The 24931-nt window shown below is 39.9% G+C and overlaps 1 protein-coding gene across 17 annotated transcripts in view; it reads right to left on the bottom strand.

Moving 5' to 3' along the window:
• Positions 1 to 4229: 4229 nt before the first annotated feature.
• TNIK (TRAF2 and NCK interacting kinase) overlaps positions 4230 to 24931 on the bottom strand; it is an 808148-nt gene continuing 787446 nt past the window's right edge. For all 17 annotated transcript variants that reach the window (XM_078666210.1, XM_078666209.1, XM_078666208.1 and 14 more), the window contains 5 exons: positions 15424 to 15524; positions 14821 to 14970; positions 11181 to 11340; positions 10905 to 11044; positions 4230 to 6592 (listed from right to left, as the gene is read on the bottom strand). In XM_078666210.1, the coding sequence (XP_078522336.1) occupies positions 6509 to 6592; positions 10905 to 11044; positions 11181 to 11340; positions 14821 to 14970; positions 15424 to 15524 (635 nt within the window). In that variant the 3' untranslated portion in view covers positions 4230 to 6508. The remainder of the gene's footprint in view (positions 6593 to 10904; positions 11045 to 11180; positions 11341 to 14820; positions 14971 to 15423; positions 15525 to 24931) is intronic.

The raw sequence follows: 24931 nt of genomic DNA on the forward strand, positions 1-24931 counted from the left end.
CTTCTCTTATACCCCTTTTTGGCTTTGATCCCTTTGTCCATGCAGGGGAATTTCCCCCCATCCTGGGTTTGTTGTGGGTGTTGCCAGGCCAGAGCACCTGGCCTATTCACTGGGCAGGGCAGAGTCCTCAGCCGCTCAGCAGGAGCGGAGCCAGCATTGTTACTGGCAGGGGCAGGGCCATCAGCTGCCCGGCAGGAGGCGGGCCAGGAAAGTCCCAGGCAAGCACAGAGTCATCAGTCGCCTGGCAGGGGGGCGGAGCCAACATTGTATCAGGCAGGGCAGGCTATCAAGAGCTACTCTCCCCTACTCTCAATGCAAATGCCCCACTCATCCCACACTGACTCATTCAGACTCTCTGGAGCCACCCAGCTCCTGTCACACGCACACCAGAACCAGCAGAGACCGGTAGACAGTTAGACAAGAAAATAGCTACTTTCTAAAAGTGCTATTTTCAAACACAGAGTCCAAAAACCATCCACACAAACGGATGCGTTATTAAACCCTGAGTTCAGGGATACCAAACTCGACATTGCACCATGCTCCCCGAGCCCGCTAGGATTATAACATTAATAATCCTGGCAGCCCATTCTAACTGATGGAGAGCAGGCTACCTTACACTAGTGAAAAACGACTATGGATGTAATTCACTATTAGGACATGCCAACCTTGTCAGGCTTGTCCTACCTTATGCTTACAATGCACCCTGCCCGTGGGCCTACCATAGGGGTGACTAACATGAAGTTAAGGGAAGGTTTAGGGACTGGCAAGTAGGTGTACTTGCGCAGTCCTCGTGACAGTCAGACTGCACGTGGTCTGGCAATGGCAGACCTTCAGACATACTTTTACTAGGCCGCTCTTGTGGGTGGCACAACATGTGCTGCAGGCCCACTAGCAGCATTTGTATTTACAAGCCCTGGCACCCCTGGTGCACTCTACTAGGGACTGATAGTAAACCAAATAAGCCAAACATGGAAGTCAATCAATACAGCAATTTCACATAGGGAGCACTTGCACTGTGGCACTGATCAGCAGTGGCACAGTGCCCAAAGCATATACCAGCAAAAACATCGTAAACAGAAGAGGCAAACAGAAAAAATGGAGGAGAGACTCATGCCAATGATGCCAGGTCTAACACGCGGGAGCGCGGTTTTGGTGCTACTTGACCTTTCCGGGGCCTTCGATACCGTCCCTCACAAGCGACTTTTGCAAAGACTGGAGGAGAGCGGAATTGGAGGCTCGGTATTTCAATGGTTGACATCTTTTCTCAGTAACCGCTCTCAAACAGTTTGGGCACCACCTTTTTGGCAGAAATTCCGCCCTTGAATGTGGGGGTCCAGCAGGGATCGAATCTCAGTCCCACGTTGTTTAATTTGTACATGGCCCCTCTTGCCCTTCTCGCCAAGAAGCATGGCGCTATAATAGTGTCATACGTGGACGACACTCAACTGTTCACGTGCAAGAAGGGCTCTGATTTTGATGGGACCTGCATAAAGAACTGCCTCTCTGAGATCTTCTCGTGGTTTAACTGTTATCAATTAAAATGTAACTCTGATAAATCAGAGATCATCTTTTTTGGCTCCCATCCACAAGAAGCCTGGCACTCCTGGTGGCCACAAGACACGTTCCCCCCCCCCCATTGTCTGAGGTCACTATTGTGAAAAATCTGGGGGTCAAATTGGATTCTGCACTCTCTATGAAGGTGCAAGCCCAATCAGTGGCAGGTTCATGTTTTGGGACTTTGAAAATGCTGAAAAACTTGCTCCCACTTTTACCAGTCTCTCACCGTAAAACAGTTGTCCAGGCCTTAGTGATAGAAACTGGATTATGTCAATCCTTCATATTTAGGACTCCCTAAGTATTTACTGGGTCATTCGCAGATCATTCAGAATATGGCAGCCAGGGCCATTTTTCTAACTAGGCCCAGAACACATACCTCTCATCTCTTGTCCTCACCTCACTGGCTTGCTGTGCAAAAAAGAATTTATTTCAAAGCCTTAGTTCTGGTTTTCAAGGCTTTCCATGGGATTGGGCCCCATATCTAAGGGAAAGATTTCAGCCTTATATGCCTCAGCGCTCTTTAAGATCTTCTACTCAGTGCCTGACCTTGACTCCAAGAATCAGGCTCTCATGGATAGGAGGAAGATCTTTCCAGGTAGGAGCATCTCGACTCTGGAATAACCATCCTCCCTTTCTGCGACAGATCCCGGACCTTCTGACTTCTAGGCGGAATCTGAAGACGTGGCTTTTCCAGCAATAGGCTTTTTCTTGCACTGTGATTCGGGGTATTTGGTTGTTAGTTGTTAACGTGGTCTCTTCCTAGCGCCCGGAAACTCTTTGGAGTAGCCGTGCGCTCTACAAATTCCAGATAACATATCATAACTTAGTTCTTCCCATTAAGGCATTGGAATAGTAAAGTATGCATTTTTTAGGTCCAATTGACTATCCAATTGTTCCTCTGCAAAATATACCAATTCAGTTCTCTCAGATTTATGATGGGCCGCGCATCCTTGCCTTCTTCTTGACCACATATATTGTACTCAAAAAAGTCAATCTCTTCTGAAACCCTCTCTCTAGCTCCTTACCTCAACATCTCCTGTACCTCGGCCTAAACCAATTTCTGATCCAAGTTTTTCCTGAATTACTATCTGCCCTGGTTCCTTCAACTGTACAGTTATTTTCCCTGACCTCTATTGTGCCCCCGAGCACCTTATGAATGTCCCATAGATTCTTTTGCTAATACCCTACAATTGTTCACATACATCTGTAACTCGGGTAGAACCAAAAACGTTCCTCCTATTTAACTTGGGATCATTGGGTAAACTGCGCCCTTCCTCTGGCTTGGTGAGATCTGCCACTTCTTCTTTGAGAATAAATCCAGTTGCGGATTGAAACCCTCTAAAGGTGCCTTGACCTTCTGAAAGGCCACTGCAGAAGCATCTTTTTGGAAGCGCACTCGCCAGATGTACAACATAGGGGTTATCAGAGAAGCAGGACGGTGAGGAGGAGGAAGGAGAACGGCCATGGGGAGGAGGAGGCAGCCATGACAGGTAAGTGCCTTTTTTATTATTTTATAATTACTTTGAGAGGGGCCAGCTAACTACGCTCCGCCATGGAGTCATAGTTTTGGCTATGCTCCGAGTTCGCAATGGAATGTGGAGTAGGCAAAACTACGTTAACTACACTGGCGGAGCGTAGTTACCCGCCTGGGCTTAAAAATAATCCCATAAATTGGGATTAATTAATAAAATATTAATATTCACTATTGCAATAAACAATTACCTATAATAACCATATATAAGAATAAACTCACATAAACACTTCATAATTAACAGCTAAACAAAACTTCTGGCTCTGGAATTTTAAGTATAGTTTTTCTTTAAAATGCTGCTAAAATGCTGCAAGCAAGGAGGTGGCAATAAACGATTTATGCATAATGCTAGCCTCCTGCCTGGATCTGAACTTAACTGTCTGGCTCCCAGGGTGACCACCACTTTTTTTTTGTTAAGATCATTATACCGTGCAAGATAATTTTGTTACCAGTTTATCAAGAGTCAAAATATAACTCATTGAAATTAGGTATGGCAGAGTCTTTATGATGCTAAATTTAGAATTGTGCACTTCAGAGCCTTAAATCTGAGAATCTGGAAGAAATGAAAGAACATTATCGGTGTTACTGAGTAAGTATCTAAGAACTAGGATGGTCCATCAGTTATGCACCGATCAAGAGTGTAAAAAAAGCAACCATAGATGAGGTTGGGTAGACTGGAACAATAGAAAAAATAGTAACAATTAGAAACTGCTAGTTGCTGATCGAGCTTAGATGTGAGCATTGGGGCTTTGGTCAAGTGGGTTGGGCACTAGCCATCTTGTGAATGTTGGTCAAGCTCCTTTATAAAGATCTACAGAGGAAATGCTGTAAGTGTTTTCAGAATGTTTCAGACATATCACATTTGAGGTGTTTCAGAATTTAAAGTGCATGCATGAAGGAATCTTGGCACAACATTCATTTAAAACTGCAAAAAGCATGAAACTACATTTTTATCACTTTTAAACTGAACCAACACGACAACCCTATGTCATGATATACATTTTCTGGCTTCCCTTAATAATTTAAGATACAAATATGTTCATGCTAATCAACCACACTTGAAATATGTTAATGCTAATAAACGTAATTAATAACAAATAGAACATTTACTCGCTGTACAAAAATATAAAAGGCAAAAATATGAACTTTACATTTTGTGTTTTATTTTTGTTGGCACCAGAAATGCTTTGTTTATGTTAATGTACATACTGTAAACAAGACTGCAATATTTGCTTAATGTGAATTCTTCCGAAGTGTCCCTGTCTTAAAAAATACATTCACAAACTACCTTATGTTTAAACACAATGATTCCCTTTTATTGTTTGACTGTACCCAAAAACCCACAATAGAAAATGATTTAAAGCTGTGTATTTAGAACTTGTTGCTTTAATAAAGAACTACCTGTTTGCAACATAATGAAAGAAGCAGCTAGCTAAAAGATAATCACGGAAGCATTTAAAGGACATTATGGCAATAACATTGTGCAGTCAGAGAGATGAATAGTTTCTAACAATAACAAAGATTGCTAAAATCTTTATCTAGTTATTGCTAATTGAAATATCCCGTCAGAAAATGACTGAAATGTCTGTGGTGTAGTTATGAATGTCGAATATGTTCCCGCTCCATCTCTCATTTAAACGTTATAATTGTGTTCCTTTGTCATTTCAATTATATGCAAATATTTCAATTGATGTACAGGTGCACCTTATTTAATGTGCTTACAAGGGATTATTTTTAAATAAATTTATTATTTCCCATACAACTTAAATTACCACAATAGCTTGCTCTAGATCTGGAGTGGTAACACAGCTGCCTTTAACAGCAAAACATAAACAATAAAAAACGAGGTAGGTTAAAAACAGGAAGCGCAACACAGATTTGTATGCAACACCCTATTACCACAGGCAGCCATGCTTGTAGCTCTAGAAAAAAGTGAAACCATTTGGGGTAAAGAATTTCAAAGGACACACTTAACTAAATACATACATAACTCTGCAAGGATGTGGTTTATTCACTGTATGTTGGGTAATTTTGGGTGTCTACACTTCTTCTCCTTGCTGGTTGAAATAGTTTCCAAAAAGTTTAACTCTCAAAAGACCTAACGTCTAGATAGGCGTATGTTTATGGCGGATGAACACACTGCCAAACTTGCACCAGCATACTTGGAAAAGGCACAAGCAACGTCGAAAATTCTGTCCTTTATGTGCAGGTTTTTACCACTCCTGACCTATGCCATTCATATTTTAGAAGGCAACTTTATGATTTTATTTGCCATTCGAAGCATTCTTTCCTAAGCTCTGCCAAATCATGCTACACAATATTGGCAATGTGTGATTTCCTTTCCCCACACTCTCTTAGCCTAGTTCTATAGCACCAAAGTCACCCAGATGATGTGGCGTGCAGTAATTCTGTGGAAGGCAGGCACCACTTTGGCCCTGAGATAGCACATGTTGGAAGTTACCATGTTTACCATAGCATTGTCTTGCACACAGAATGTATTCTTGCCACACTAGGGATGTTCGTTTGTTAGCCCTATAGTTCACTTGGCTCTGTGCTTTCGTTTGTCATTGTTGCACATCCCAGTTCAGTTTTTTCACTTTTATATGTTTGACCCTTTACTGTGACCTGACTGGTTGCATAATGTTGTAGTGGGGTGTCATCTGCATGCCAATGGGAGCCTATATCTTTAAGAGTAGCTCTAGAAATGGCACTACTTTCCATATTAACACATATGTTAATATCCATATAACATATGGAATGACAGATTGACTAAAATGGTATTGATTGGTTTCAGTCTAAGGCTAGTAGGCTAGCCACTTAAAAACAAGTTTCCCAAAAAGTATTGGAAACCATTATGTTGTTCTTAAAAAAATTTAATTAAGAGGTTGCTGGCAAAAGGCAACATTTCAGTCGGTGAAGGCTAAAAATGTTATAATTACCCAGCTATACAGTTATGGCCTTCAGCTCAGAGATAAAAGGTACATTTATTGTGCTGTCTCACCGTTTTGAATTGGTAATTTTACAGCCTATATTTAATGCTAGATCAGGTAGACAGAATTAACGACTGGCTCATTTTTTCAAGACAACTTCCTTCCCATTCTTACAAAGTAAGAGACAAAGAAAAGGTAAAATTCCACAAGCCACTATAACACAGCTTAACCAGTAGGCCTCAAACGATTATATTCCCAGTTCAGAAGTAATTGCGTTTTCCTCTTGTCCAGTGTTGGATGGGATTCCAGGCACGCCTTCTCTGCAGCAGTGTCCCAACCCACTGAGTTAAATGCACTGCGTTTCATTTCAAAGGAGCTGTGTGCGTTTTCACAAGTTCGTACAGAACTGCTTCTTCAGCGTTAGTCCACAAGTTCAAAAGTCTTTAATTTAGAAATAATGCCATAAAGGAAAGTGCTAAATGGTGGACTGTTACCAGTTCATCATAGAGTTTCTATTGAGAGTCATGAAGAAAACTTGGCTGCTTCCTCCAGATCGTACAGAGGCAAAAAATACCTAGAAGATGAAGATAAATTATAGTCAGGCACATATTATTCCATATTTTACAGTCAATATCACAAAAACCCCATCAACAATTAATAATGTTTTCATTGGAAACTATACTAATTACTTATAGCTTATTCATTTGTATATTTTATTTTTACTTCTGCAAAACATCCGATTTACTTAACTGAAATGATCCTTTTATTTTCTCTACAACATTAACAATTGTGTGGATTTTTAATTTCATAAAAAATGTTAGTATTGAAATGTAGTTTTTTTAACGTAGTATGTGACAGTGTGTGTATATACCCTAGTGTGTTAAGTCTATGGCACAAAGGTTCCTTATAGTTGTAACAGGTCCTGTCAACTGCACTGCAAGTCCTTAAACAAATATCCTTTTTTCTGTATGATTTCATGCTAATTTATTAATTTAATTAGGTGGTTTTTAAAGCTCCAAGAACTTTGCTTTATGACAGATTGTGGCTGACAATGTACAGTCCTTTCAGGGGTCTGCTGATAGGTGACTTTGTTGGGGGTCCATCTACTGATATTCTTCAAGTACAACAGGCTAAAAAGGTCTATCAGAATTAGCCCAGTTGTAGGGCTTGATCATGGGGATAGATTCTTACAGTGTGATCTCACAACAGGGAACAGGTTGGTGAGCCATAATGAAAGCCATGTTGTGGTTGAAGCTGATTACCAGTTTTAAAATGGGGACTGTTTCCAAAAGAATGATGACAACAGTCCATGTATTATAAAAACCAATATCCTGATAGGTTGTACTTGATGGCTTTCCTAGAACACCATCCTAGCAGACACTATTGCAGAGTGCATTGACATTTGTAAATTATGTTACTGTCACAGGGGTAGTCCATAAGTATTATGTGATCCTTTTTCCCTTATTGCAAGCCAGGGCATGGATGTATTGTTAGGATAGCCAGCATGTATCTTGACACACTAGGGTCAGAAGGTTGCGCCCATCATATCATAGCCGCAATATACTGGTTTTTACATGAAAGGGGTGACAATCACGTCTTCATTGCTCTCTCGATTTGTACGCGATTTGAGAGGTTTCTTATTTGTCTTGGAAGTAAGTTTACAACTTTGGTGGCCTATGAAGTATTTCAGTTTCTACCAATATTCATGGAAGTGGCTCTTTCAACCTGTAGTGCCCTGCTTCGATGATAGACCACAAATTGCGTGAAAGGCGGTTCCAGATCCTAAATAAATTTGTGCACAAGTTCTTAAAAGAGATACATTGGGCAACAGGGGGCCAGAGGCTAGAATGGAGGCTGTGATAAATTACTCCTTTATTTGTATATGAAGGAGAGGTCCAGCAGCTTTGATTTGATCCACTGCACTCTGCGTAGGAGAAAATCTGAAGTTTAAGGTGTATTTTATTGGTGTTGTAAACACAGACATGTGCCAGTGTAATTGTAGCATTGACCTGTTTAAGGACGACTGGGAAAGGGAAACATCTCAGGTTCCCCTCGGTGTGGAAGACTTTGGGTATCTTGTTTACCTGAGGCAGTGGAAGTTCAGTATCCATGATTATTCTGAGGTGTCGGACCTTGCTTTTATAATATTAAGGGGTGCTCCAAGTTATTTAGGCCTCCAGGTCAAAGTGAATTTCTATAGCTTTATGGTTTATATGGTTGTGGTCTACTCTGTTGTAAAAGAAGAGAATGAATGTTGTGATAGTGTCTGGAAGGGGACTCAAGTAGGCATTGGAAAGTAATGATGAAATAATAGACCTTTGTGGGACACCTGACTTAGTGTGGGTGTGATGATTGGAAAAGTAGGCAGTAATTGCTTTGACGTAATACCTCAGAAAGGTCAAGTAGGACTCTTGTGACTCTGATCTGGTTCCAGACAGAAATTCAAACTGTGTTGGTGTGGGGTCCAGGGAAGAGCCATGTTTGGGGTCCCAACAGTTGGCTGCTTTCCTAGAGCCATACAGAGAGCTAGCAGAAGGCTGCCCTTTTGCTCAGAATATCCATGAAACATACTTTGGCAATAGATCTGAAGGTTTCCAAGTTTGGAGAGTCCACCTTTGGTTTCAACAGAAGATGCTTGATATCCTTTGAGCAGATGTCAGATAAGATGATGAACTTGGTGATGACAGGTGGACAGGAATAAGATGGAAAGCAAGGGTTGTTGTGAGAAATAAGATGTAAAAAATCTTATTTTGTTAAGGAGCTGAAGAATCAGAATGTTGCATCAGGTTTGGGCATGGCAGCCTTGTAAAGTAGAATGTTCTTCTGCACCATACAGAGTGGCGTTATGGAGAAACTATAGGGCTGAGCCTTTGGAGAGATGGTGTACAATGAGGATGTCATAAACTCATTATGTAGAGGTGATGTCACTGATAAAGGGCTCACTGTTCAGGAATTCAATGATGAATTTTTACACCTTACAAAGCTTACACTAAGTCCAACATAGGGACAACCTAACTTAGCACGTCCATGATATCCCCACGAAGCCGTGAATACAAGTAAATGTGTTCCTTCACCTGAAAAAAGTACAAAAACACTTGCACTAATTCCATTACTGGCACTGACCACTATGTTAATACTGCAGACAAGTCACTTCAACATGCCTGCTGCACAGGAGGGAAACAGTTTTACATTGGGTAGTTTTCTGAAAGTCATGAGCTGGAGAGAACTAACTAATATCCTTTCCAGCCATAAGCAAACTTAATAGAGAGTAATCACCACTGTGATACACATGAAATGGAGAGAATGAAAGTAATGTCCAGTCCACTTCCCATATTGTAACCTTTATCACGTGGGTGTGATTTGGGTTTAGTTAGCCAGCTCTAATTGCTACAATCACCATTTCCACTACTCACGAATGTCTAATACGGTTTCACTCAAGTCCATTCCTAATCAAAGACTTATAAAATTATATGGAAAATGTAAGCACATCTCCCTATTCAGCTGGAATATTATGACCCATTATCTTCAATGACAGACTGATCAGAAGAACAAGGTAGAATTAATGTTTGTAATGCAATTGTGAAACTACTTTCATACTTACTAATTTAAGATGACATTAAAAACAAGTATTATTTACCAAATATGAGAAAGGTGATGTTGTACTATTAATTTGCTTGGACTCATTTTTAATTTCCACTCAGTGCTTTTCTTTTGGAATGTAGGCACATCAGCATACATTGAAATACACACACACTTACTTCACTATTCATAGGATACATGCGAGTTTAAATTTCATTTAATAGATAGTAACCAAACAGTCATGGAAATACTCTCATAATGCAGTCACCAAAACTGGTGAAAGTAGGATGACTGAAAATAAAGCATTTTTTCATTTACTATTTCTAAAGGAGAAAAGTAACCTGAGAGGAGAATCTTGGCACAGAAAATTCCCTTCTGCCTCTACTGAGCAGATATCAAAAAATAAGTAAAAGGTGCCAATCAGCTTAGGAAAACAAAAAAACGAAGGATTTCCTAATATTAAGAAAGTCTGGATCCTATGCGAATTGGATGGGCAATCTCCTCCACTGCTTAGAACCGATTAGAGCTTAAATACCCGAGTGACCTCCGCCAGCAGTCCTAATCTAAGAAATTAGACTCTCCTAAAAAGGAACCATCAACTGGCAAGACTGCTTTCCTTCTAGAATGGCTTAAGGTGTTATACAAAATAACAATCAAACTTGATATCAGATACACAATACAATTAATTCACAATGAGCCAAATTCACAAAGTCAATTGAGCATGGAAGTTGGAGCAAATGGCTAGATTTACAATGGCAAGGCATTTATAAAAGGTGTACTTCGACTTGTAAATCCATTTCTTAACTTGCAATATTACCCCACAATGCCATAATACTGCACATGGGTAAATTCTATGTAAGGGATGTGAAGTGAGCTGAAGGAACTATTACTGTGGATAACCTGTGAGATTGAGATTGCTTTAAAAGATTTTTTCCTGACCCATACCCCCTAGAAATGGTCAGCGGTGTAGTACTGTCAAGTGCAGGAGTAAGAGTCTTTCAAGGGTGGGGATAATAATGGAAGAATCCCAAACCAGGTAAGGATGTATAAAGAAGTGGATTTGTGGACATTGGACTTAAATATGTTCTATGTGCAATTCTGAATGCAAAATGCCATTGATGTCACTACTGTAGTTTTCACAAAAGTTATCCAAGAATATTTTGAAAAAGAGGTGACTGATGAGGGTTGCCTGAAACAAGAAATTTGTAAGTCTGCATTCATGCAAGGGGGAATGAACATGTGTGAGATTTTGGTACAGGACGCTATAATCATATATTTCAATAATTACTTAATAGTGCAGTGCTCACCTTATCGTTCCTTTCACATAAAAATTTTAATCTTTGAGCTCGCTTATGCATAAATACACCATCCAAGTGTCCTGTTTCCACGGAGCGAATTTCAATTGCTTTTTCTCCCCAGCCCATTATTTGATTGGAATGGATATAGGCTGTGAAAACAAAATGATTTTATGTAATATGCCAACAGTTAACGCAATCTATCAGCTCACAATGAAGTCACTAAATATAAAAGGAGAACGATTAATAAAAGAAAATTTGAAATGTATGTATTGAAAATTTACATACCAACAGAAGTGGGCATTTCTCCCCACTGAAGCACCACGTCTTTAGTTATTCGACCATATGTGTTAACATACACGCCTTCGTCTTCATAACACACCAGCATTTCCATACCATCTGTTTTTGGCAGGATCACAATGGCATGAGGTGTCACATTACCTTGAATCTACCGGAAAAAAACAAGATTCAGTCACAATGGTACAATCCATTATCTGTGAGCTACATAAAACAATCAAACAAAATATAGAAAACGTTATACTGCCCAGCACTACATTTATTTATAACCATCTTTTAAACTGAAAAACTTTGGAATTTCAGGGTTCTTTTTTAAACTCAGAGGATATAGTACGACTTTTTGTCGACTGGCACCAATATGCTGGAAATCTGCGGCGGTTCTGGCAATAATATCTCAATTTCCACCAAATTGCCACTCCATATTGCCGAACTGCTTGCGGGTGGGTGCTTCCAAGGCAGTGGCTACCATGTAAATTATAAACTCCCAATTACTGGAGCACTCCATGGATACTGTAATTTGGTTTTCCAGTTTGGTGGAAATTGAGATATTATTATCAGAACCACAGCTGATTCCCAGGATACTGGTGCCTGTCGACACGAGGTTGTCATTACTAAAATGGAACGATTTTGGTTACAAAACCAGCATCTGCAGATACCTGCCTGTAGACAATCAGAGCACGGCAGGGCGAGGAAAGGACATTGTTTATTGGGCCACAATTGGTGAGTGAAAATACGTTAAAAAATATGGCTGCACGGCTCGTGTAAGGAGACAGACATTACTCTAATACATGCATGAGTGTGCAGCCACCCTCTCTGAGAGGAAATCATAAAGACATATTTAGCAATGGCAGACATGATAGTATATGGAATAGAGAAGACCTAAGTCCGCCGTCTCTCTCCAGACTCCACCTGAACAATGGGAAGGAGGGCAGGGTTTTAAATTGAGGCTATACTAATGAAAGCATGACTGGCATTGAAAAAGGCTTATAGCTGAAACTCCTCTGCCATAATAAATTTAAATGATGCCTAGATACCGTAGAGTGTTCTAGTAATTTGGTGCATATATATATATATATATATATATATATATATATATATATATATATATATATATATATATATATATATATATATACACACACATATAGATATATAAATTTATATCTGTATTACAAAGTGGGCAGCTATGGTTAAGTCCTGGATTCTATTACTTACCTTATAACTTAACTTCGGGCATTCTACATACTTGCCACCCACTTGCCCATCTGACCATATTGTGGGATGTCAAGTTTCTCGCATTAAGTTATGGGATGGGAACAATAATTGAGTATCCCATTTAACTATCTTTAGTAAAGCTTGCTCGCCGCTACACTAAACCTTTCCAAAAGGAAACAATCAAAACTTGGCATTACACTGTAACTTTACACAGAACACAGCCTTTTTTGATTAGAGAAATATTTGTTGTACCAAAGGTGTTGGGCGTTTTTTTTTGTGTTTTTGTTTTTGGTGTGGGGCGTTTTTTGAGTGTTAAACATACAAAGACGTTTATATTCCATGAATAGTAATTTGCTGAACAGGAGAATTTTCTTGCATTATCCAATGAGGATTCAAGTACTCAAACCTGTCCTAATCTGAGTGCTAATTGGCTAGCTGTGACAGGAAATTCAGTTTCATGGCTACCACTGCCTGGTGCAGGCTTGGTATCTTTGTTGGCAAAATCAAATGGAAACTACTATACTATCAGTATTAAGGTAAGCATCTTCTGACCCCAGGTTCAATGAGAGACTGAGGAGATTCAAAAGGACACATCATGCTAAACAAAAAAAAAACGTGGAGTTTTGCAAGAAATATGTATGGACCCCAATTCAATAATCAAAGGACCCATTGGAGGTCCTGTAAATCCTTCATTAGGTTCTAGCCTCTACGGACACTTTTCATGGCCCAGCGCACATGACTAGAGCTAGGTTGTTGAGCTTAAGGCCTGGTCGGTGGCCATTCCCTGCAAGACATTGATGAGGTGTAAGGCTAAAGGTTTGCACTGCAGGTGTTGGAAGTTGTGCGTGTGTGCGTTCCTCTACTAGATAGATTAATTTGCTCCTTCAGTCTCTCTTTTATGACCAATGCAGACAATATGCAAATTCTTTTCACTGTACGCAGCGCTTTACTCTTCAAGCAGCACGTTTCGACATTACGTTCTAGCATTTATCAAATCGATGAATAACAACGTATTGGAAATCAATGCAGGCTATAAAGAACTACTTCTTGGGTAGGGAGACCTTTACAAAGTCCTCCGATTGATGGCAGATGCACGGTGCCCACCTTGCATTCTTGTGACTGAAGTCAGAAACCTGGGCTTCAAGTTTGAACAAAATCTCACACTATCCACTCAAGTTAGCAAACTGTCAGCAACTTATTTTTACCATTTATGTCTTCTTCAAAAAATTTGTCCATTCTCTTCTGCTACTTCCAGAACTACGGTGATCCAAGCCCTGATTTTATCACGACTGGACTACTCACATGCACTCTATTTGGGACTAGCACTTTGATTGCTTTCTTGTCTCTAACACATTTAAAATGTGTCTGTCTCTCTTAAACCTTCCTTGGGAATCCCACAGCTCTACTTTGAGGGTCTCTCTTTATTATCTCCCCATTTCTAAATGCATTATTTTCAAAACTTTATGTATGGCTCTCTATGCAATTCACAACACTTGCCCCATCTATCTATGCACAGAGTTACCATTCACAAACCTCTAAGAACTCTTATATCTTCTCTATTCTTCAACTCTCAATTCCTCTGATACTATGCAAAAGATAAGGTAGTTGCTCTTTGTCCTACCTTGTAACTAATCACTGGAATTGTCTACCTCTCTCTTTACACATGAATGATGACCATGCAGACTTCAGAAAAGCTCTTAAGATCACACTATACTCACAGGATTTCAAATTATTGCCAGCAAATTTTTCCGAGAACCCTGTTCAGCACCAGTAAATTCTCATGGGTAGTTGCAGTGCTTTATAAACACAAATAGATTATATATGTGAATAACGTTCATAGTCTAGTACACAAACCATAATTCAGACTACAGCCAGGCACTGCTCATGGCATCACTGATTACCACCCAAATGACAACATGAATGTAATCACTGATCAGATCACATCAGAAACTAATGACATCAATGGTAACACCACTGTGGATAGCAATAATTTTCAAAATCTATATTTTTGAAAACACATTTGAATTACAATTACAAAATACAAAAAACTCCCTTGGAGTTATGGGTAGCTCCACAAACTATATCTCATACACCTACCATGCAAACAATGGCTCACCTACCACATACAAAGCTCATGACCACCCAAGAATGTAACAGAGATGACCTCACAACCTACATGAACGATCTCACTAGTGGCAACATATTACCATAACACTGAGTGATATGGATACAGTATGTTCTCTATTTGTGTATGTGCTGAAACTGAAAGATGTCACAAATAGTGTAGGCTCCTTAAGCATTAGATCAACGTTATAATGCATGGAAACCTGAATCAAAAGCTCAGATCAGGGCACAAAAAGAAAACGAATAGTGAATCTGGAATAAAGTAAACAAACTTGAAAGAATAAGTACTTACGTGAGATGGTATGTATATATCATAAGAGCTTCCAGAATCCACATCAATCACATGGAAACCAGTACTGGACCCAAAAATAACCTTTAACCTCTGACCCTCTTCCACAGTCAAATCACAAAGTAATGGCTTATGTTGAAGTTCTGCAAAAGACTTTAAATATAACCACAATTACTGTTTAGATATCTTGCAGTATACAAAGACAAGAACACAACTGTTCTACCGTCATTAAATATTTTCTTCATGATCAAAACCCCAAGAATTTTAAAAAGTAGGAGCAGTTGGTTTTTGACCACCACATACCTTCGCATATGGGGGAAAAGCAACAGCTTGGTGCAGATGTTATTTGCCCCCTAATTATATTTTGCTTCTGTTTCAGTTTTACCAGGAAAACATTACAATAGACCAATTAATTAGGCTATATATTTCATTTTGCAGGTCTTGTGACTTTTTTTAGATTGCAAGTACATATGTAAAGGCATCACTTTACAAATATGTCTTTATTCTGAGACATTTGGAAGGAAACTGAAAATGCAAATAACAATATTTAATTTTTTTGCAGGCCACATGGAGTCCAACAATAATGCAACGCATTCAAGTATGTACCTTAAAAGCCATGAATTTGTGATACGGCTTTGGCGCCCAGGCATAAATTTCTACAGAGTTCTTCAGGGCAATCACAAGAAACTTAATCCTTTCATATTTCACTATAAATAAAGTGAGAGAAAAAACAGGTAAGTTTTTAAATCGAAGACATGCTTTATAGAGAATATTTAGTGATCTATGTTTTATTCCTGGTGAACCCTAGCCATTACAATCTATGACCATAGGGCAGAATTAAGTATGCTTTATGTTGAGCGCTATCACCATTCAAATGGCAGGATTTGGCAAACAATTAGGCCCCCATTAGGATGGCGGGCGGACTTTGACCGCGCGCCACCCTTGTGGAAAACGGGACCCCCCGCCTTAAGGGCGGGGGCCCAGACGTCAGCATTTGGATGCGCCCGCCACAGTGGCGGGCTCATCCCTCATTTCTAACATTGTGGCGGGCGGTGCTCACTGCACCGCCCGCCACAATGTCAGAACTGCATGCATGCATGCATGCATTTGCATACACAAAGCGGCAGGCACCGCGCGGTGCCTGCTGATTCGTGGATGCAAATGGTGGGGGGGTTCCACAGGCACCCCTGTGTGCACCCCTCACCCCTCCTTCACATCCATTTCCGCCCCGGCCGCAAGGCGACCGAAGCGAAAAAGCGGCGGACGGTCTTTCCGTCCGCCGTGGTCCCCCCGCCATACATATGGCGGGGGGGGGGGAATTCACTTGCGGATGTCGGGCGGATTGCTGGCGGGGGCAATCCGCCCGACATCCTAATGGGCCCCTAAGTGTTGGACTTGGCCCTTTCTGCAGGGTCATCCTCAAAATATTTACCCTTTTTTTTTTAGGACTGTGCACTTTGCCACTGGTAACCAGTGCTAAAGAGCTTGTGCTCTCTCTTTAAACATGGTAGAATTGGCTTAAACCAAATTGGCACATTTAGTTTACCTGGAAGCCTCTAGTATATTGGTACTACATGTATCCAGGACCTGTAAATTAATTCTACTAGTGGACCTGCAGCACTGTATGTAGCCTTTTAAACATGTCTCAGGCCTGCATTGCAGTCTATGTATACCATTTTAAGCTGCCAAGTCCACCTGGAAAAATAAACCCTGTGCCATGCCAAAACTTTACATTTTAATATATAAAAGTCACACCTAGTGTAGGCCCAAAATATCCCATAGGGGAAGGTGCAGTGTAATTAAAAATATGAAAATGTAATTTTAAGTTTTACATGTTTGGGAGTGAAAAACTCCTGAATTCATTTTTCACTACTGCACTGCCTACCTCTCCAATAGGATATCATTGGGTTACATTGTTAAATTAATACATGATAGCTTTAAATTGGGAGCAGATAGGAATTTCGAGTTTGGTCTCTAATGAATTGTAATTTAAAACCCTCTTTAATGGAAAAGCTGGGTTGTAAGTGGAAATTCTGGAAATACCACTTTTAGAAAGTTGCCATTTTCTTGTCCCAACCACTTGGTGCTTGAAGCATGTTTCCTGGGTCACATAATTAGGTTAAGCTGTTAGTTGGCCTTTGTGTATTGCTCCCAGACAAAGGGGATAGAGGTGTGGGCAGGATGCACAATCTCTGACTTGATGAGGGAGAGGAGTGGTCACCTAAGACACTCTAACATCACAATGGCTCTGCCTGATCACACTCTTTAAGGGTTTGACACTAGTCTTTTGTGATCCCAGACAAGTTGGGGCCAGGGAAAAGAGGCAGGAAATTCCACATATTTCTGGGGGTGAAAAGCACCAGGAATTTCTCCTCTTTCAAAGTGGGCACAGGTATAAATATTAAATCCTCAGACCCTACTCTTCAGTACTCCTCTGGACCTGTGGATGACTCAGAAGGACTGCTGTGCTGCTCTACAAGAAGGACTGCTACTCTGCTACCCTGCTGCCTGAGTGATGTGGACTGGACTGGACCTACATCTTGAACCCAGCACCTGGACTCTGTCTTCTATGAATCCTACCCATCAAGTAGTCCTGCCCCAGTCCTGGAACCTTGGAGGTGTGCCTGGGGTGCTCTGCCATCCCAGCTGTGGTCCTGTGAGCAGTACCAATGCAGTGCAACACATCTCTTCACATTGGAACCGTAGAATCCCTGATGCAGGACCAACCATTGCAGAGTGCAGGTTCCTCTGAATTGCTGGTGCGCAAAGTATCTTCGCTGTAGGACTTCACATCGTAAGCCCCTCGATGTTAGCATTCTTAAAGACCGCGCAATGCTTCACATTGCAACCCCGCAGCTTCCTCAGAGACACTCATAGATGATGTCCTCAATGACGATGCAGGACTCGAAGCCACAGCTGAGCGACGCATCCTCAACGTCGGATATCACAACGCGCGGCAAACCAGGATTTAATGTACTTTGTTCAGTGGGCCTATCTTGGTCCCGTGTCTGGCCTGTGTTCCATCGGTTTTTGGCCTGAACTTATGACTTTGTCCCTGTCTGGTGCGACCAGATTACCACAGTCGTCGCTTTCCATTTTTAGGCACTATTTTTACTTAAATCTTTCAAATTGCATATCTCCGGTTCTACTGATTGGATTTGTGTCATTTTGGTCTCAAATAACTTCTTAAATTTTAAATTAGTTTGCTAAATTGATGTGGACTTGTCCTGTGTTGTGTTTTCACTTTACTACTGTTCGTGTGATGCATACATACTTAACACATTGCCTCTATATTAAGCCTGACTGCTTTGGGCCTAGCTACCATAGGGTTAAGCAAAGGTTAATTTGGGGTTGTCTATGGTTCATCCTGACAAGAATTGTGATTGCTGCTTGAGTAGGGTTCCCCCTCCCTCAACCCCTAACTCCTTTTGTTTGCACAACTCTCCTGATGCTTATGACAATATCAAAAAATTCCAAAGCACAATCGAAACCTGTGACAGGGCTATTGATATTAAAAAACTACCACATGACATAGCATGACTTACTTTGTCAGAAGAATTTTGACAAAAAGAGCAACATCTTTCTGAACAAACACCATGTAATTCCTTATATAATGATTTGCCCAACATTTGATTTTAATAAATTACAAACTATTGGCTTTTATTATTCTCAGAGTGCATGATTACTAAAGTATATTGGAGTTAGAACCAAACTTACATCAAAATCAACAAACATTGTATATCCTGCATTTACCACTTAAGAAACAACCTTTTCGTATTTTTTTTTTAAAACGTCATCATTAAAGATTACCTGAACAGAAAGAGAGTTGCAGTCCCTGGCTTTATTTATAAAGAAGGTCCATTCTGATCACGTTCTAATAAAAATCTGCACGAGCGCCATATTGGGTGTCCCAGGGCTCTTTGAAAATTGTGGTAGGTAACCATATGTGTTATGAATTCGGATATGTGCTGGTGCAGGTTTTTTTTGCAGACCAACCTGTTGTGCATTGGGAGCCATGAAATGTAAAATGTAAATACTAAGAAAATTGGGCCCATTTGATAAGGGCTACCAGAAAGCAAGCTGTAACATTTTGAATTGATTGTAGTTGAGTAACGTTCACTCTGAAGCTCCAAGATAGATTTGTGGAGAAGTGAAGAAAGAAAAATAGCACTATGGATGGCCATGTGTAAATGGGGGCTGATGAACAGTAAGAGAACTGGAGGTTTTACCAAAGTACAGTAAGGTGAAAACAATTAGGTATTAGCTACTGCAGAGTCCTGAAACTCCAATATCAACATAGGGTTCAGGAGCAAAGCCTGATTACACCTTAGCATGGCAGCAACAGGGTTGGCTTCCATGATCGTTGATCATTTTCAGTAGCCCGCGCATAACTCTGGGACATTGGTAAAACCAATCTCTTAGCGGGATTCTGTTCAAAAAAAGTTTGTGACCTTCCAGCAACAAACATTTGCCAACCAGGAAGAGATGAGAGCAGATCGATCCATTTACACCTGACCTGTCCTCTTCGGTCTTTATTCAATAGCCTGTTTTCACATGGGATAATAAGGCCCCATTAGCTGGATACTGATGTTGAAAAGCAGATGTGACAAGAAAGGACTTTGAGGCATTATCTGTGAAATATGTTTCACATACTGGTTCTTGGAATATTTGCTCTTAACAGTAAATATATTTCTTAAGATCCTTGGTACGTGAGCAGCTCTATACATTTTAGAGATTATTCAGAAATCAATAATTGTCTGAAACAAAGCTAAGTAACAAAAAAACAAACAAACTGGTAAACACATTTTAGTGAAGCATATTAATTTAAAAAATAAGTACAACTAACAATTATATTATAAAACCTTTATTGATAAAATTAAGCTCATTATTTGAGCATTTCAAGTTTTGAAGCCTGGAATCACATGAGATCTAAAATCTATTATAGTCTAAGTGTAAAAACATTGAATGTATTCAGGTTTTTACTAGACTGCCATAAACCTCATTTACTGCCAGAGACTGATGTAGCCAGCATGTTGTCAACGATATGCAATGTAGTAGTAATAGCTGAGTAAACTAATTAAAGAACTTTTAATATTGCTGGAGGAAATGAGACCTTTTACGCAAATTAAGAGATGGTATCCTTTAAAGGGCATTGATGAAGATTGTATGAAAAGACTGGAAGCGCTAAACAATGTTTGAGTGTGACAAACAAGGCAGCAATGTGAGCTACATCAAGACAAACACCAGAATATGAAAAGATGTGACATGGCTTAAACAACTATTACATAGACAGACAAAGCCTAACTCAAAATGTATTGCTCTCCACCAAGTTACATTATTTCCTCAGATTGTCAAAGAAACCAACCTGACTAAAAATTATACAATTCATAAAAAATATTACTACCATAAAATTGTGTGTTTTCAATTAATTGTTCCTTTTTGCAATTACATATATTCATTGATTTGTCCTCTTTCTATAATGATTTCTTCAAACCATTTTCATTAAAATCATTAAGCACACTACCATCAACTAACTCACATCTACATGCAGGAATGATGCTATAAGATAGCAGGATCCCACTTTACAGGATTCCTGGTTTTACTAGTTTCCTAAATGTAATCAATGTGGAAAATCACTATATATCCATAGAACTTACATTCTCTTTGCTCAAATCTGTGAACACGGCCAATATGAATTGGTCGGTTCATCTACGCACACAGTCTGTAATTTTAGCAGAAACATGCACATGCATGGTGCCATGTGGCAACATACATGCTACGCATAGCATTTTCGAGGAGAGTATAAGGTCAGCAGACGTTGAAAGCCCCGTCACCATCAAGTTCATTGCCCAGACCCAGCTGTAGTTTGAGCCAACACCAGATTTTGCAGCAGATATTTTACAGGTCTGAAACATAAAGACCTCCCACCTTCTGATTCTAAAGCAGTCAAGTAGCTGGCCACTTATTCAAATGGACAGTTATGAATAAGATAAAGGACCTGGTGAAGGTGTTAGATCTTAAGAAGTGTTCCTTAGACAACTGAGATGATTTGCTACTATATGTGCAGCTATGCTGGGCTGGAACTTCAGGCAGTCAGGCACTGACAGATGGGCCATCCTGAAAATGGCAGTGCATAGGTTTTTAGTTCCATGGACCATGAAAGGGCCAAAAGAAACGCCAGTAAACTCGCCCCTTCAAGCTAGAATGCCAGACTGTCTTAAATTTCAATCCAACATTGGTGTTCAGATATTTATGGTTAGAAGTCATAAGATTTGTAGCTTCTTTAAAAATATTTGTTACTAGCTGATCATAGTGAACATCAGCAGTAGCTAGCAAGTCTGAAAAGATGATCCTGTATATGTAAGAAAGTATATATCTAGCTGATGCAGGACCAGTGTAAATAGTGATTAGGCATAATTTCAAATTGTTTACAAAACAGGTATACACAAATGGTAAACTGACCCTTCCACTCCAACCCATTGACAGTTGTTCATATAATAGCAAAGAAGTGAGGTAGAACCTCATAGCATGGAAAAGTATATACAAGATTTGTAATGTTTTTAATATAGATCATGCAACTATAAAAAAATGAGCACTAGCAAAGTCAGTATTTTTCTCCTTTAAAGACCAAGTGCTGACTTATTAGCTTTGTGAATGTTTGTACTGGTGTATGCACCACTTTAATTTTAAGTTTAAATTTACTGTTCTAAAATGACTCATGTTGTAACAGTAAATTCAATGTGCAAATGTTGTCTACAGGTGTTTCTATATGTATGCCCATGCATGGCAGCAATCCTAATCGGATTACTTTTTTTAGTAAAACCCTTCCAAGATGGCCATCATGTTTATACATATATATGCATTAATTGTGAAGCACCGGCACATTTTTTAAAACTTCTTATTTTTAAAAAAGAGTCCCGGAGCACAAACAAAAGAAATGAGAGACACAGCAAAACTCTGCTGCCAGACCACAAACAAATTGTAGTAAAAATGTAGAATAAAAAGGAGAGCAGGATGGAGAACGAAGAGGTGGGGCAAAGCTGAGAGAGGGTGGTAGAGGCAAACAGAGCAACTTGGGTGCAGGGGCCCTTAAGAAAACAAATATTTAAAAAACAATGAAAAACATGGGAGTGAGATGAACGAGGAGAAAGCAGAAAGTATGGAAAGGGGCTTTAGGAAGAACCAGCAGCCAGTGGATTAAGGAAGTAAAAGACTTGCATCTTTGGAGTGCTCAAATAGAAAAGAAATACATCCGCTAAAGTGAGCAGTGGAAGAATACAACTCATCAAATCGGAAGCAATGTAAAGTAGCAAGACTCCGGTGTAGGACAAACATAAGAATAGGGAAGAATGGCATTGGATGAGGAACAGAGTATTGGATACACTAAAAAAATCAAGTTAATAGCAAAAAGCAAATCCAAATTCCTCTCTTTGCATTGTACTGAGGACAATAGGTAATTGACAGTAGATAGCTAAAGCTGATGTTTAAGTAATATATACGAAGGAGTGTGTAGGAGAGCAGGAAATAGCTGCTTTTATGTTCTGTTTTCATTTCACCAGTTAGAGGCCAGATGGGAATCTAACCTGATACCTTGCATTGCTGATTAATATTTTAGTTAGTTGACTAACCCTGAGCATAGATTGTACTATAACCACATTGTATATCCTACCAGATATCAATATCTGTAAAATAGATGTCAACAGTTGGCAAATATGAGCCTACATTTAGACACAACCAAGATATTATTGGCCTTTAGTACCATGAACCAATAAGTAGATGCCTTGATGACTGAGCTTGCTTTGTGAAAAGAAGCACAATGTTTCTTAAATAATACATTGCTGTTTCTCTTCTTCTACAACCCTAGGAGGTGTTGGAGGACATGAACTCTTTGTGGACAAGTGGGTGGACAAGTCTCTTCATAACATTCCTTGGTGCTCATTGCGATTGGAAGGCTTTAGATGAATGCAGTGTTACTCAATACAGTACCCTTTTTGGTTCCTAATGAACTACCCAGAGCTATGATGTTACGGCTATATTTTTTTGCAGTGAATGTGGCTTTAGAATGTTGAGTTCGCATTTACATGCAGAAGAATAAAGAAGTGTATTACTAAGCTCCGTGTGTGGCAGTCATTGCGGGGTACCCTGGCTGGGAAGACCAACAAATGGTGGTGAGGATGGGCTAAGTAACCTAAGATTGACATTATTCTCAAAGAGAGTTTTCCGTGGTCCTTGCAAACTGCTCATGTGTGCAACGCGGGCTGTTGAAGTACAGAATCGACACTGAATGCTTGTGAAGTCAAAGAAAAGTTCAAGCCGCTGTGATGCAGTTGAAAACAAAGGCATTTACACAGAATCTACACGTTGTTGGTAGCGAACCTGTTTGCCAGGCCATACGTAAAGGTACCACACGACTCCGCTACATAAAACCCAAAGCTGCGATTAAAAGTGTTGCCAAGCAAAGATTAACTTGGTGTCAAAAAGTACAAAGCAACATCCAAGTGCAAGTTAAGGCTGCTAATATAAGTGATGTGAGGCAGAGATCTACCAGGTATAAGCAAGTGCACTGATATGTCAAAAGCAAAGCGACTAAGATTAAACAAATGGTTGTTTGCTTACCAGAAGTAATTAAAGAGGGTGTTTATACTGCAGCACTGGGAAGAGCAGCCCAAGGAAAAGTGCTTGGGTTTGTGCTTATTGAGCTGTCCATAACCGAAGAGGCAAGTTACCAAAGCCGCTAAGTGTTGACGCACAACTCCACAGGTTTTTGAAGGGTGAAAGTCAGTGAGGGGTTTGGAATAGTGGCAGGTTGTTGTTCCAATGGAGACCAAGAAGAAAAACATGTTTCCAGTTATTATCATGGATGATCTAGAGGCCAGTACATCACATGATCTCACAGACAATAAGGTAGAAACAGTGGTCGAAAGACAGCCACATCCTGCCTCGATACCGCCAAAAAGCTAAATATTGTCGATGGATGGAGTACGTAGATAGAGACATTTGAAGATTTCATTGATGCACTTGAAGAGGCTAATAACAAAGATTATCAAATACTTCACAAATCTTGCTTGCGCTGGAGTAAAGGAAGTCATTAAGACAATGCCACAAACTGATGAAGAACTCACATACCGTCAGATTAAAGAAACCTTGAATCTCGTTCTATCCAAAACCCAATATTGCCTAGATATATTTTCAGTCAAGATTGACAAAAAGTTGATGAAAACATTGATTAATTTTTAGAAAGAATTGACACACTCATCAAACACTAAGTTCAATTAATTCAAAGATGAAGAAGCCAAACGTCTCAGGGTCATTGATGGAGGCTTGTCCAATACATTCCGACGGTGAATGCTGAGAGAAACTCTGAGTCTGGAACAAGTGTTAATGGCTGTTAGAGCTGAAGAGTGTGCTGGTTGACAAGCTGCTGACCTGGAGACCGGAGGTGCCCATAAAAAATCAGTCATGAGTTGGAAAGTAAGTCAAAGCAAAAATCTGAAGGACACAAGGTGATGTCTGCACATAAAAAAGAAGTTATGTTTTGGATGTGGATTTTCATTTCCACACAAAGACAAATGTCCCACCATTGGATAAAAATGTAAGGCCCGTAGGAAGAAGAACCATTTTGTGATGGTGTGTAAAGCAAAGGTGGTGAAACAAGTGTGTCACTACGCGAAGACAAAATGGCACGTACGCAGGCACCCACAAGGCCCAGCCGAAACATAAGGTATGGCAAATCGACCCTGAATAAAGTTTATTGTCATCTAAATCACTGTCAAACAGTTTTCTATATTAGTTTCAAGTGAAAGTCAAGAAGATGGTTGCACCATGTCTATGTTTACCTCAGAAAGCCTGCACATGGGGGACTGGCAGCATAAGGAAAAAATGTCCGTCAAAAGAAAGTTGACAAAGCACCAAAGTCATTCAAACATTTGGTTGAAAATTACATTGAAAGTAAATGGTTGTTGGATACCTTTAATCACCGACACTGGTGCCTCGATAAAACTTATGCTAAGGGAAAAAATATTGAATTGCATCCCTTACCAGAACTTATTCTGTTGAAAACCAAAGTGTATATATGGGCCGCATCAGCACACTTAAAAAGTCAATGTTCATTTGT

This window comes from Lissotriton helveticus, chromosome 11, assembly GCF_964261635.1.
Source record: "Lissotriton helveticus chromosome 11, aLisHel1.1, whole genome shotgun sequence".
Taxonomy (NCBI): domain Eukaryota; kingdom Metazoa; phylum Chordata; class Amphibia; order Caudata; family Salamandridae; genus Lissotriton; species Lissotriton helveticus.